The sequence below is a fragment of the Lissotriton vulgaris genome, unplaced genomic scaffold, assembly GCF_964263255.1.
Source record: "Lissotriton vulgaris unplaced genomic scaffold, aLisVul1.2 SCAFFOLD_12174, whole genome shotgun sequence".
NCBI classification, from domain to species: Eukaryota; Metazoa; Chordata; class Amphibia; order Caudata; family Salamandridae; genus Lissotriton; species Lissotriton vulgaris.
The window spans coordinates 18606-32790 of record NW_028243690.1 but is presented as its reverse complement, the minus strand read 5'-3'; the positions used below and the strand labels follow the sequence as shown (position 1 = coordinate 32790).

Sequence of the window (14185 nt, the reverse complement as noted above, 5' to 3'; positions counted from 1 at the left end):
GTATTTTTTTTATGTGAGATGGATTGGCTGAATGTTGTATGTGGGTGTGACTATGTTGTATTAATTGAGTGTATTAGTAGTTATAATTTCCCTTCTGTAGTGAAAAAATTTCCATAGAGGTTTATAATTTGTATTCCACACCTTTTTATTTTTGTAAAACACACAAATATTTATTTTTTAACTTTGTACAAAAATATGATAGCCTGCCAACATGCGAATTTTAGTCTGAACATATGTCATCGTCTTTTTCTTTAAGAATATTTATGATTTTCCCATTACAAAACACCACTTCAAAAGTTTGCGGCAAAAAATGTACAAGCGCATCTCCGATGTTGTCAACTTCATCATCTAACATAAACCATTTAATTAGTATCTCATTTTCTATGGGCATTGATTGATATTCGTCTGTGTTTGTCACCCTAATTGTGATAATACTAGTTTCATCTTTGGTGCGTTCGACGCCATAAATTTGAATGTCCATCTTTTCCTGTGGTGGGGCTGTTACCTGTTGAGAGAAAACAAATGCAACAATTAGTTAGTACATTTTTATACTTTATGTTTTGTGTAAGGCCCAGAGTGGGTGAAAGGGACAGAGTGGGTGAAAGGGACAAAGTGGGTGAAAGGGACAGAGTGGGTGAAAGGCTCAGAGTGGGTGATAGGGCCAGAGTGGGTGATAGGGCCAGAGTGGGTGATAGGCCCAGAGTGGGTGAAAGGGCCAGAGTGGGTGAAAGGGCCAGAGTGGGTGAAAGGGCCAGAGTGGGTGAAAGGGCCAGAGTGGGTGAAAGGCCCAGAGTGGGTGAAAGGCCCAGAGTGAAAGTCTCAGAGTGGGTGCAAGGCCCAGAGTGGGTGAGAGGGCCAGAGTGGGTGAAAGGGCCAGAGTGGGTGAAAGGGCCAGAGTGGGTGATAGGGCCAGAGTGGGTGATAGGGCCAGACTTGTTGAAAGGGCAAGAGTGGGTGATAGGGCCAGACTTGTTGAAAGGGCCAGAGTGGGTGAAAGGGCCAGAGTGGGTGAAAGGGCCAGAGTGGGTGAAAGGGCCAGAGTGGGTGAAAGGGCCAGAGTGGGTGAAAGGGCCAGAGTGGGTGAAAGGGCCAGAGTGGGTGAAAGGGACAGAGTGGGTGAAATGGACAGAGTGGGTGAAAGGCCCAGAGTGGGTGAAAGGCCCAGAGTGGGTGAAAGGGACAGAGTGGGTGAAAGGGACAGAGTGGGTGAAAGGGACAGAGTGGGTGAAAGGGACAGAGTGGGTGAAAGGCCCAGAGTGGCTGAAAGGGCCAGAGTGGGTGAAAGGGCCAGAGTGGGTGAAAGGGCCAGAGTGGGTGAAAGGGCCAGAGTGGGTGAAAGGGCCAGAGTGGGTGAAAGGGACAGAGTGGGTGAAAGGGACAGAGTGGGTGAAAGGGACAGAGTGGGTGAAAGGCCCAGAGTGGGTGAAAGGGACAGAGTGGGTGAAAGGGACAGAGTGGGTGAAAGGGACAGAGTGGGTGAAAGGGACAGAGTGGGTGAAAGGCCCAGAGTGGGTGAAAGGCCCAGAGTGGCTGAAAGGGCCAGAGTGGGTGAAAGGGCCAGAGTGGGTGAAAGGGCCAGAGTGGGTGAAAGGGCCAGAGTGGGTGAAAGGGCCAGAGTGGGTGCAAGGCCCAGAGTGGGTGCAAGGCCCAGAGTGGGTGCAAGGCCCAGAGTGGGTGCAAGGCCCAGAGTGGGTGCAAGGGCCAGAGTGGGTGAAAGGCCCAGAGTGGCTGAAAGAGATATTCCCAAAATGTTGGGTTTGTTGTGCTTACCTCCATTTTGCTATGGCGCGTTGTATTCAATATTTTCTGTGCATTGAATTCATGGACAGTTACGTGAGTGAGGGTAACATAATCTCCAAGATGTATTGTAAATAGTGATGCTTCTCTCCACAGTGTCACTTTTATGTCATCTGTTGCATCTTTTAAAGTAATCGATTTCAGTGGGGTATCTTGCCCATTGATAAAGACAGTCTTTGCGTCCTCTTCCTACACAAAAAGTAAGCATTGTATTAAATAGTGACTGTAAAAACACATAGTACTAGTGCGTTGTATGAATGGCAATATAAGGTATCATATTTAAGGACCCAAATGAACATCCTTTCTAAAAGATTGCATTATTTATTTCTAAAAATGGCTTTGTAGAGAGTACTTGTATTTGTAGTATACAGCAAAGCACTGGCATATTATAGTTTTCAAAACTCGTACTTTCTACATAGTGTGAAAGAGTGTATAATGCTATGTGTTTTGAGCTTGTTAGTGAAGTTACTAAAGGTGTAATGTGTGTGTAAGCCAACTATGCATTTTTTTAGTAGACATGATGACATGTTTGCGTTCATACTTCCGGCACATATTGTCCCTGAAACAGTCATAAGACTTTTTAGACTTGCAATTTTAAAAACCAACAAATAAATAAGATATGTCATTTACAATACCAATAAGTCCAACTTTTCTAATGCGAGACCTATTGCATTTCCAATGTTTTTTTTAGTTGACATGATGACATGTTTGCGTTCATACTTACGGCAATTATTGTCCCTGAAACGGTCATAAGACTTTTTAGACTTGCACGTTTTATTTCCTTAATGGGAGAAGCCGATGGTGCAGGCGGATGCAAAATGTTCTTTGCTTGTTGGATCAGGCCCTCCTCAATTTTCATAGCGGGAAATTTTGTTACTTTAGTTTGCTTAGTAATTAAAATTGTTTTGTTTTTGATGATAAAGTTGTGTATCAGTAGTCCACAGTTACTTTTAGTTTGCTCATATAAATTTTCTTGATAACAAGTACATTTCATGGTTCCAGTTTTATCTGCTAGAGCCAAATGAAATAGAATTTTTTGTTCTTGTTTTGCATTTTTGTAAGTAGTTTTTCCAGAGCAGTTGATGACATTAACTCGTATGGGTTTCTGATATGGTTTGTTGTCATCGGTATTAATGTTCATGATTTCTTCAATAGACATCTTCTGAAATAGAAAATGTGTTATAACATGTTAAATACAAACCCATATTGCTTTATGATCACTGTAATAGCATTCTAAAGTACCATAGTTGTGTAGTTGTTCATTTGTATATATATGATCTAAAATGGATTGGTAGTTAGTTGTGTAACTGTTAATGAGTTGTTGACATTGTAATTTTGCTTCAAAGAATCCAAGTAATTGCTTGGTGTTTGCATTTTGTTGAGATACATCCACATTGAAATCCCCTATAATGATCAATTTGTGTGTGGGGTAAAAATCCGTAATATTTGTGATAAAATCCAAAAGAGAAGTTATACTTTTTTGGGGTGGTTTGTATAAAATAATAATAAGGTAATCCGTGTTATAAATATGTACAGTAAAATGTAAAATGTCTATCCCTTCATGTGTCTCATAAATAGGCAATATAAATAAATCTTTTTTGTAGTACATAATAATTCCATGGTTTGTGTTGTATGTATGAAATTTATCAAATATAATGTGATGGTATTGTTCTATCGTAAAATCAGTAGCTGTAGCCTTTCTTGTAGTGTTGATCTCAGTTAAGCAAATAATGTCTGCTTGTAATATATTCCTATCCGCTATCATAGATGTAAAAATTTTCTGTAGTGATCTTATATTGTGTGCAATGATATTGAAATGTGCACTGTATGTATGTAACTGTGGGATATGTATTTCAAGTGGCATTTCTGTCCTTAATCTGTGCATTTCCTCATTAACTTGTGGATGTACTAAAATTTTACCTTCATCAAAATTGTGTACATATACATTTTGTATTGATTTTGCCCTGCTAATAGCAACATAATGCAAATGATGAATCTTGCTGTTATTAAAGTGTATATAAAGTGGTTCGAGAGTTGCACCTTGTGTGCGATGTATAGTGCGTGCTGATGCTTGGCGTAAAGGAAATTGCTTCCGTATAATGGTAATAAATTTCTTAGTGTATTGAAAATGTCTAGCTATAGCATGTATTGGTGTCCATGTATTTTGTATTTGTGAATGATATAAGTGTTTATATTGTTGTCTAGTTGTTTGTCCTATACTCTGATTGTCAAATAACAACCAAACAATAATAGGTGTATTGTTAATCAATTCAACTAATTGTACCACACCAGTTGCGCCTTTTGTTAAACCATCATTGACATCCACATTGCAACTTAAATCATAACGAAGTTGTAAGGCAATGTGTAATGTATGTGAAAGGCCCATTGTTTTCTGTGGATCTTTTGGCAGTTGCTTAAGAATAGTTTTTTTCACATTTTCAGACAAATCAGAACTGACGGTATCGCTTGCTACTGTTATGTAGACTGGATAATCTTTGCAATGTTTTTCCAAAACCTTTTTGTTAATTTCATTAACTTCTATATTAGTTGACATGATATATGGAATTGTTTCTAATAAACTCTCATCAGGTTGTATTTCCCTTTGCTTAATTTGTGAAATATCTTCTTCAGTATGCTTGCCTTCTCTCAACCGGTTTAGTAATTGAGCAAATTGAAGATCTTCTTTTTGGCGCATAATTTTTGTTAATTCAAAAATTTTAAAATGTTCTTTCCATAAGTTAGCACTTAAAGGACCATACAACTGTGTAGAATCCTGAAAAATGTATCTGTCAAATACAGGTTTTAATTGGTAAAAGTCACCAATGGCTAAAATTGAAATTCCTCCAAATGGTTCATTAGATGATTTTATTTCTTGAAGCCTGTTATGTATAAAATTTAACATATTGTGTCCTACCATTGAAATTTCATCAATAATAACAACTCTAACATGCATCATTTCCATTTGTAGAGCAGTTCTATGTTTATGACTCAGTTGCTTATAAGTCAAACTTTGCGACACAGGTATTTTGAAAGTGCTATGCAGTGTTTTCCCATTAATATTATGGGCAGCCTTTCCTGTTGGAGCAGTAAGTAAGATATAAACATTATCAGGATTTTCACCTGCCTTAGTGTTATAGTACCGTAGTAAAGTTTGATATAGTGCAGATATTACAAAACTTTTCCCAACACCAGCCCCTCCGGTGCAAAAAGTATAGCATGGAGTGCTTGTAGTTTTAAACCAATGCAAGTGATGGTAAACAAATTTAAGTTGTTCTTCCGTTAAGTTTTGCATAAGTTGTTGGTATTTATCATTGGGTAAAATAACGTTAGTTGAGCTTTGTTCTTCGGTTGTAGTTCTAATTCCTAAATCTAGAGCCAAATCATATCTATTATTATTTTCAGGATTTTGGTCTTCTGTCTGTATATTAACAGTTGGTGATAGAGGAGGTGAAATTAAATTTTCATGACACTGTTCATGAATAATGTTTGTAACTTCGCCATGCTGTTTGTTGTAGATTTTTAGTTGTGTGTCAACAAATGTTTTAACTTTCAGATACCTATCATAGTAAGTTTCTTTGTTGATTAGTATTTTCTGTTCTTCCCTCCATGGATAGTGCAACATTAATATTTCTCTATAATACTCTTCTGGTTCATTATTTTTGCTAAATCTGCAAAAGCGTATTATTTTCCCTTGTCTGCGCTTATTTAAAGCATAATCATAATTCTGTTTCTGTTGTTCTTTATTTCCGTTACTACATTCTATTTCTAATTCTTCCTCATCTGAGCTGTAAAAGTTTTGTTCTGCAAGTAAATCTTCGCAATCATTGATTTCTCTCCCATGTGTTTTTTTCTTCACATAGTTGAAATTAGCAGCATAGTCTGCTAACGTGCACATCTCTAATGATTGTGGCCGTTTGCAGTACTTAATAATAATATTTTCACATTGAATGTCAGTTGAATTTTCTGGCAAGTTATTAATCGTTTCGATATCACGCATTAAATAAGTTCTTTTCTCTGGACGGCTAGTATTAATAAATACAAATGATCGTGAGCTTTTCCGTAATGGTATTTGAAGAATTAGATATGCTGCTTCTTGAGCACTAATTTCTGTGCAGTTGAGGAATTTGTTTCCTATGTGTTTAAGTTGATCTTTGATATTACTATTGCTTGTTACCTCTTTAGCAGCTTGCGCTAGAAGTTTGCTAATTCCTCTTTGCGATTTACTGATATATGAGATAATGTAGACAGCACAAGCATAAGGGTCCAGTATAAACTGCAAGTCTATGTTTGCTCGCCAAGCTTCTAAAAGAGTACTATTGTAGTTATTGATGAAGCATTCGCCTGGTGTTCTTTTAAAAAAAATAGTTGTTTTTTGTAAGCTAGTTTGTATTGAAGTAATATATTCTTTATCATCCATTTTAATGAAGTCTAAAAATTCCTCAAAAGAAAGTGTAATAAAAGTAGTATTATTCATAGCTTCATGTATTATTTTAATATTATCTTGCCATTGCTTATTTGTCTCCTCAAGTGTTAATGGCTCTAATATGAGCGTTCTTGACATTGGATATTTTGGATATTGATATTTGCATGTCCGTTGCTGTTTACGTCTGCAATTTTTTGTGTGACCATGCCTTTGTAGATTTATTAACGGTTGTAAAATAGGGTTCTCAGACTTATGACAAGTGATATATTTGTCAATTAAGCTATTGACTTCTTCCACTGGTGAAACACCATACAGTGGTGCTTTGTTTATCCAGAGTAATGCATGTATATGTGGAGAACCTCTTTGTTGGAATTCGACTCTGTAAAAGTAGTCTACTATTTCCCCAATTGGATTAGTGCCATTCAGCAAAACACAATTAAAGAATTTCCTAACTTGATAGTCAAACTGTCTTGCACATGTTATTGGATCTTCTTGTATTAATTTACTTTTAGTTTCCCAAGACATGTTTAAGAATTCTTCCTCTGTACATTCCTTTAAGTTTCTAACTCTCAATAGTATATTTATTAAATGGTGCCATTTTGTTTCGGCAGCAGATAAAGTCAAAAAGAAAGTGGGTATGCCAAGTTGCCTTATCATTGCAAAAATATCTTTTTTGCAACCTTCCCAATATGGAGGTGAACTGCGTATAGTTTTTAATACTTTGTAACCCTCATTAAACTGTAAAACATTGCCAATATTATATTTTATGTCTTTAGCAGTTATTTTATTCCCATCTGTAAAATGTTTCCTGATGGAAATGTTGATTTTACCCTGGATCTGCTTAATATGTAATTTCTTCAGTTTAAAAAACACATTAGTAATAGATTTAGCGACTCTTCTATCATAACTCCTTAACTCAGCTTGGCAAATAGTACTATAATGTACCGGTATGTGTCTTTCCTTATTGTTAGGCCTTCGTTCACCACAAAAAATAGTAGGGAAAGCCAAAAACTCTGAATCTTTATCCTCATATAAACCTCTTGGCGTGTTATGTTCAGCTGGAGCTAAACTTAACACATTCACCGAATTACTAGTAATTGTTTCATTTGTTAACATAGTATCCAAATTCCCAGCTTCTATGTTGTCTGAACTATCAGATGAATTGTTTGTCTCCGAAGTCTCATTGTGAGATTCTATTTCTGGAGGTATATACTCCCAGTCAGGGTTAATAGTAACACCATATTCATTAAACATTGTACTATTTTTAGCTAGCCATGTAGCTGCCTTTTTTACTGTATTTGGTCTAATATTCTCATAATGTGTATATGATTTATAGACTAATTTCCTTTTTAATTTCACTGGGATTGTCATGGCGTCGTTAATTTGCCTTGGTAAAATGGTAACAGTTGTCATAACATCTGCAGGTACATTAACTACTGCACCTGATAATGATTTTTGAAAACCGCGTGGCAGAGTCCGAATTTGTAAGAATGGTATCCTAGGTGAAACTAATCTTTCTTCTAAATCATATAATTCTAATTCAACTGGTACATTTGGGAACCCCATGCCATTTACAATAGAACATGGTGGTATTTTATTTTTGCGAATGTAATAATAGCAAGTCCTACAAATAAAATTTGTTTTCTTGTTACTAATGTTACACTTTTTGAAAATTTCGGATTGGCTAACACTGCGTATATTTTTCACCGTTTGTTTATGCCACAATTGATTGCAAAGAGTACAAATGTATTCCGGGCCATGCAATATTTCACGGTGGAATTTGCGAATGATTGTATGGATTTGTTTACCTCGTTTCTGGCTTTGGCCCTGCGTTAATCTTGGTCTGTTTTTATCAATACCAATTAGTTGACTGTTGGTAATGTCTTCTTCAGCTGCATTAACTTTTTTTCTTTTTACAACTTTAGTTGGACATGTACTTGAATCCCTTTTTCTTTTCAGAGACTGTTTATTTGTTCCCTGTATAGATTTACTATTCCCTGGTAATTGTGCTAAATGATTAGTATTGCTATTCCCTCCCTTACTTTGATTCTGTAAATTATCTGAAGACATTGTTGTTGATGTTATAGTCTGATTAGGAGTACATTCAGTAGTATGTACCCAAATTTTTCTTTCTTGCGGTAGGTGACTATTTTTCTTGTGCACTGTAAGTGCTTTTGTAAATGATTTCCTCTTAATGACTTTTATATCTATTGGTGTTAATTCAAATTGGACACATTGCTCAGCCTGATGTGTAAAGTTATATGCTAGTTTCACAACATATTGAATCATCCCTTCAAAAGAATGAAATGCAATTGTAACACATGTTCCGTTTGAATGAGGCATGCCTTCATGGTCCCTACTATGTGAATCAAATACAAAGTATGATTGCATATGTTTGAAAATAGCTATAACATAAACATTCATACAAAGTATAACACCACAGTGCTTATTAAGAGTAACATTTAATGCTGTGCTAATATCTGGGTAGGCTTTATCAAAACGTTTAAGGACATCACCGTAGTAAGCGTTCCGTAGCAAAAGTGAATATATCTCTTGATTGTGGTCTATATACCTTGGCAGGTCATCTGGATGCATAAGTGTTTCTTTGTTAATAGAATGCATTTGTAGATATAAAGCGTCCCCACGGTCCATTATATAATGCAGATCATTAGAGTTCCAAGTAGTTACTGGCTTGCATAAATTGTGCAAGACAGCAAAAACACTATTTGGTAAGCATTGCTTACCTTGTGATTTGCTATTAAATTTGCTATTCCCTTGATGGTAACTTGCTTTCAAGCATCTCTGCATTTTATATGTTATACTAAAATGTTCTTAGCAACAAATGTAAATTAATAACGTTTTCCAAGTACCTAATTTTTTGGGGGACTGTAAGGTATGAACTTTTGACAATTTTTCCGCTAACTGGCAAAGTAGTATTTACCTTAACTTGTGTTTCTTTTGTTGTTGTTTTAATAATCTGAAAGGAGAAAAAAAAAATGATGGTTAAAATTTATCTTTTCTAATTTTTCCCGTAAAGGCCACATTAGCATGTAAATGGTCTTTTAAAGACCTGTTAAGAGCTCTGGTGCTGCTGTGAGTGTGTGCGCCACGGCTGGCACACAGGCAGGGTGAGATGATAGAGGGAGAGAGAGGGAGTGGGAGGAAAAGGGAGGGGGAGGGGGACGGAGAGGGAGTGAGTGTGTGTGTGAAAAGTTAATACTGAGAGACGTAAAAAAAGGTGTGTGTGTGTCATCTTGTAACTTGGACTGGTTACTGTGTTGCATTAAATCTGAGAATGAATGGGGTGTGCGTGTAATATTGAAAGTGTACCCAGTTAGTGTGCAAGTAATGTACAGAGACAGAGAGGGAGTGAAGGTGAGGGAAATGGAGAGGGAGTAAAAGGGAGGGAGAGTGAGGGAGATGGAGAGGGAGGGAGAGGGAGGGAAAGTGAGGGAAAGGAAGGGAAATGGAGGGAGAGGAAGGGAAAGGGAGTGAGACGGAGAGTGATAGGGAGGGAGACGGAGAGGGAGGGAGGGAGAGAGGGAGGGAGAGAGAGGGGGAGGGAGACGGAGGGAGTAACACAGTTAGAGTGAGAAAGAGGAAGACAGGAGAGAGGGAGGGGGAGCTAGAGAGAGGGAGAGAGAGGGAGAGAGAGGGTGAGTGTGGGTGAGGGTGAGTGAGGGTGAGGGGTTGAGGGTGAGTGAGGGTGAGGGTGAGTGAGTGTGAGGGGTTGAGGGTGACTGAGAGTGAGAGTGAGGGTGAGGGTGAGTGAGGGTGAGGCTGAGGTGTTGAGGGTGAGTGAGGGTGAGTGAGAGTGAGGGGTTGAGGGTGAAGGGTTGAGGGTGTGAGGGTGAGGGTGAGAGGTTGAGGGTTAGTGAGGGTGAGGTGTTGAGGGTGAGGGTGAGTGAGGGTGAGGGGGAGTGGTTGAGGGTGAGTGAGGGTGAGTGAGATTGAGGGTGAGTGAGGCGTTGAGGGTGAAGGGTTGAGGGTGAGGTGTTGAGGGTGAGTGAGGGTGAGGGGTTGAGGGTGAGTGAGGGTGAGGTGTTGAGGGTGAGTGAGGGTGAGGCGTTGAGGGTGAGTGAGGATGAGGGTGAGTGTGGATGAGGGTGAGTGAGGGTGAGGGGTTGAGGGTGAGTGAGGGTGAGGGGTTGAGGGTGAGTGAGGGTGAGTGAGGGTGAGGCTGAGGTGTTGAGGGTGAGTGAGGGTGAGTGAGGGTGAGTGAGGTGTTGAGGGTGAAGGGTTGAGGGTGTGAGGGTGAGGGTGAGGGGTTGAGGGTTAGTGAGGGTGAGGTGTTGAGGGTGAGGGTGAGGGGGAGGGGTTGAGGGTGAGTGAGGGTGAGTGAGGGTGAGTGAGATTGAGGGTGAGTGAGGGGTTGAGGGGGAAGGGTTGAGGGTGAGGGGTTGAGGGTGAGTGAGGGTGAGGGGTTGAGGGTGAGTGAGGGTGAGTGAGGGTGAGGGGTTGACGGTGAGTGAGGGTGAGGCATTGAGGGTGAGTGAGGATGAGGGTGAGTGTGGGTGAGGGTGAGTGAGGGTGAGGGGGTGAGGGTGAGTGAGGGTGAGGATGAGTGAGGGTGAGTGAGGGTGAGGGAGGGTGAGGGGTTGAGGGTGAGTGAGGGTGAGTGAGGGTGAGGGGTTGAGGGTGAGTGAGGATGAGGGTGAGTGTGGGTGAGGGTGAGTGAGGGTGAGGGGTTGAGGGTAAGTGAGGGTGAGTGTGGGTGAGGGTGAGTGAGGGTGAGGGAGGGTGAGGCGTTGAGGGTGAGTGTGGGTGAGGGTGAGTGAGGGAGGGTGAGGGGTTGAGGGTGAGTGAGGGTGAGTGAGGGTGAGGGTTTGAGGGTGAGTGAGGGTGAGGCGTTGAGGGATAGTGAGGATGAGGGTGAGTGTGGGTGAGGGTGAGTGAGGGTGAGGGGTTGAGGGTAAGTGAGGGTGAGTGTGGGTGAGGGTGAGTGAGGGTGAGGGAGGGTGAGGCGTTGAGGGTGAGTGAGGGTGAGGGTGAGTGAGTGTGAGGCGTTGAGGGTGAGTGAGGGTGAGGCGTTGAGGGTAAGTGAGGGTGAGGGTGAGTGTGGGTGAGGGTGAGTGAGGGTGCAAAAATAACGACACTACTCCCTTAAAGTAGTGTCGTTATTTTTATTAGGAAAATCGTGAGCATTGCTGAGGATGCGGGCCTTGAATGTGTCTGTGGGTAGTTTTAAATGCTGGAATTGTTGTTGGGGACGGAGAGGGAGTGAGTGTGTGCGTGAAAAGTTAATAGTGAGAGACGTAAAAAAAGGTGTGTGTGTGTCATCTTGTAACTTGGATTAGTTACTGTATTGCATTGAATCTGAAAATGAATGCGGTGTGCGTGTAATATGGAAAGTGTACCCAGTTAGTGTGCAAGTAATGTACAAAGACAGAGAGGGAGTGAAGGGGAGGGAAATGGAGAGGGAGTAAAAGGGCGGGAGAGTGAGGGAGATGGAGAGGGAGGGAAAGTGAGGGAAAGGAAGGGAAATGGAGGGAGAGGAAGGGAAAGGGAGTGAGACGGAGAGTGATAGGGAGGGAGACGGAGAGGGAGGGAGGGAGAGAGGGAGGGAGAGAGAGGGGGAGGGAGAGAGAGGGAGTGAGACAGAGGGAGTAACACAGTTAGAGTGAGACAGAGGAAGACAGGAGAGAGGGAGGGGGAGCTAGAGAGAGGGAGAGAGAGCTATAGAGAGGGAGGGAGACCGAGAGAGAAAGAGAGAGAGAGAATTGTGTGTATGCCGTGAGGGCTCAGTGGACGAAGCCTTCGGCTGCAGGGTCCTGTGATTAACCTCATGGTCAGTTTTATGTTGTTGCTGTAGCCCCGACCCTTACCCACTGACCCTGCCCCCACCGATGCAAAGTGGTATGATCTTAGATTGCGTTGGAGTCGCACGTGCTGTATAAGGGTGGCAGTTAGTGTTTTGCCTAATGTGACAGGGTGTGTGTGATTAGTGTAAGCTGCAGCTCTGTTCACTCTTGAGTCCGATTATCCTGTTTACTGTCTTGCTGTGAAGCTGTGAATAAAAGCGTAATGAGTGTTCTGTTGTGGTCCCACTCAATTCGGCGTGCGTGTGATATAGTATGTGTTCTTAACCGTGTGTGCGTGAAAAGTTAATACTAAGAGACGTAAACAAAAGGTGTGTATGTATCATCTTGTAACTTGGACTGGTTACTGTGTTGCATTGAATCTGAGAATGAATGCGGTTTGCGTGTAATATTGAAAGCTAATATGACAGGGTGTGTGTGATTAGTGTAAGCTGCAGCTCTGTTCACTCTTGAGTCCGATCATCCTGTTTACTGTCTTGCTGTGAAGCTGTGAATAAAAGCGTAATGAGTGTTCTGTTGTGGTCGCACTCAATTCGGCGTGCGTGTTATATAGTATGTGTTTTTAACCGTGTGTGCGTGAAAAGGTAATAGTAACAGACGTAAAAAAAGGTGTGTATGTGTCATCTTGTAACTTGGACTGGTTACTGTGTTGCATTAAATCTGAGAATGAATGCGGTTTGCGTGTAATATTGAAAGTGTACCCAGTTAGTGTGCAAGTAATGTAGGTAGTTGAAGTTGTGAACGAAATGTTCCTGGGAGTGTGGCGAACTGTTATGATATGAGATTGCGGCCGAATGTTCCGAAAGTGTGTGTCGAGTGTTTGTTTTATTAAAAAAAGTATCGAATGTTGTTCGCATGGTGTAACGGGGATGTTTGTTCCTATGCATGTGAATGTGATAATGTGTGTGCGTTTTTGTGTGTTAGGTGCAAGCTGAAGCTGTGGGTACTGTTGATCTTGTTGATAGTGTAAAGTAACCTGAAGTTGTGCTTGCAATCAATATGTCGTGCTTGTAATTTAGTAAGTCTTGTTAGTTGTGTGTGCGTGAAAAGGTAACACAAGGAGATGTACGAGAGGGTGTGTGTCAAACTTATGTTGTGCCTTGAATTATTGGAAGAAATGTTCTGTGTGGCGAGTCGAAGTGTTATGAACGAAAGGGCAAACTGTGTAGCAGAGTGAACAGTTGGCTGTACTTACATGATATATGTTGGTGCGCCGTTTCTTTCCCCCTAGCAAGGAAATGTTGAATGCGTACGAATAACCTACAAGATATAACGATAAAAAAAAAAGAAATATGTATCGGTAGGTTTAAACAAAGGTATGACCTGCTTGAGAAATTACGTAGTCCTTTGCTAAGTATTACCATAGAAAATTTAGTTTTCCCAAAGAACATGTTGCACAATAATTTAACACAGGTGCAATGTTGATATAGTAACCGTTCTAATAAACGGAAGTAAATTTATCAATGCTGTCCCTTAGATGTATAGAAATAAAAGTTCCATGCACTTACTTTCTAAGATTGAATGGCGTAGTTTTTCAGTGGCTGTTGGTCGATAGCAGCAAGTACAGCGTCGTTCTGTAAGTCCGAGTTCTGTCGTCGCAGGTAAAAACAGAGTATGACTTAAAGTGACCCGTCCCTCTGCTTAAATAGGGGGTAACGATGCAAGAAACTTTTTTTTTTTGTTTTTGGTTTAAGAAAGGATCAAAGCTTTTAGTCCTTCCCTTGCCCCAAGGAAAAGTCACACTAGCTGATGTGCGCGACTTGGAAGTGTGAATGTTTGAATGTGTATGCAGATGGAGTTTCGACATTGGCGCGACAGTAGACTTCCCTGGGCAACTCCCTTAATCGCACATAAGAGTTCGCTCGCAACTGACAAAGCAAAGGGCATTCATTTTTTTTTCCTTAGTGTAATTCGACTTCAACTGTCTGCTCCAAGTTACCCTTAAAAATGGCATATATAAAGCTTCCAAAGTATACACAGTTTCACTTTTAAACCTACAACTCTTGTAATATACAGGCTCAAAGTTGTGGCGTTTATGTTTAGTATGAAAATACTGAACATTGCTGCGGATGCGTCCATTAATGTGTGTGTGGCAACGTTAAAATCCAGTGGGCGAATGAGAAAGATGGTCGATGATTTTGTTTGG

General features: G+C 40.7%; 1 protein-coding gene across 1 annotated transcript; it reads right to left on the bottom strand.

The window, feature by feature from the left end:
* Positions 1-220: 220 nt before the first annotated feature.
* LOC147668251 (uncharacterized) lies at positions 221-2956 on the bottom strand. The gene is made up of 3 exons (XM_086948668.1): positions 2522-2956; positions 1771-1986; positions 221-505 (listed from the first exon to the last, which is right to left on the bottom strand). The coding sequence occupies exons 1-3, from the start codon at positions 2954-2956 to the stop codon at positions 221-223; spliced, it is 936 nt and encodes a 311-aa protein (XP_086804794.1).
* Positions 2957-14185: the final 11229 nt, after the last annotated feature.

Bases quoted from the DNA above. Each gene is read 5' to 3' on its own strand.
- LOC147668251 (XM_086948668.1), bottom strand. From the start codon at position 2,956: ATGTCTATTGAAGAAATCATGAACATTAATACCGATGACAACAAACCA. The intron at 1,987-2,521 runs GTAAGTATGAAC...CTTTTTGTGTAG, and splicing joins TTTCAGGGACAATAATTGCC to GAAGAGGACGCAAAGACTGT. The intron at 506-1,770 runs GTAAGCACAACA...TTCTCTCAACAG, and splicing joins CGCGCCATAGCAAAATGGAG to GTAACAGCCCCACCACAGGA.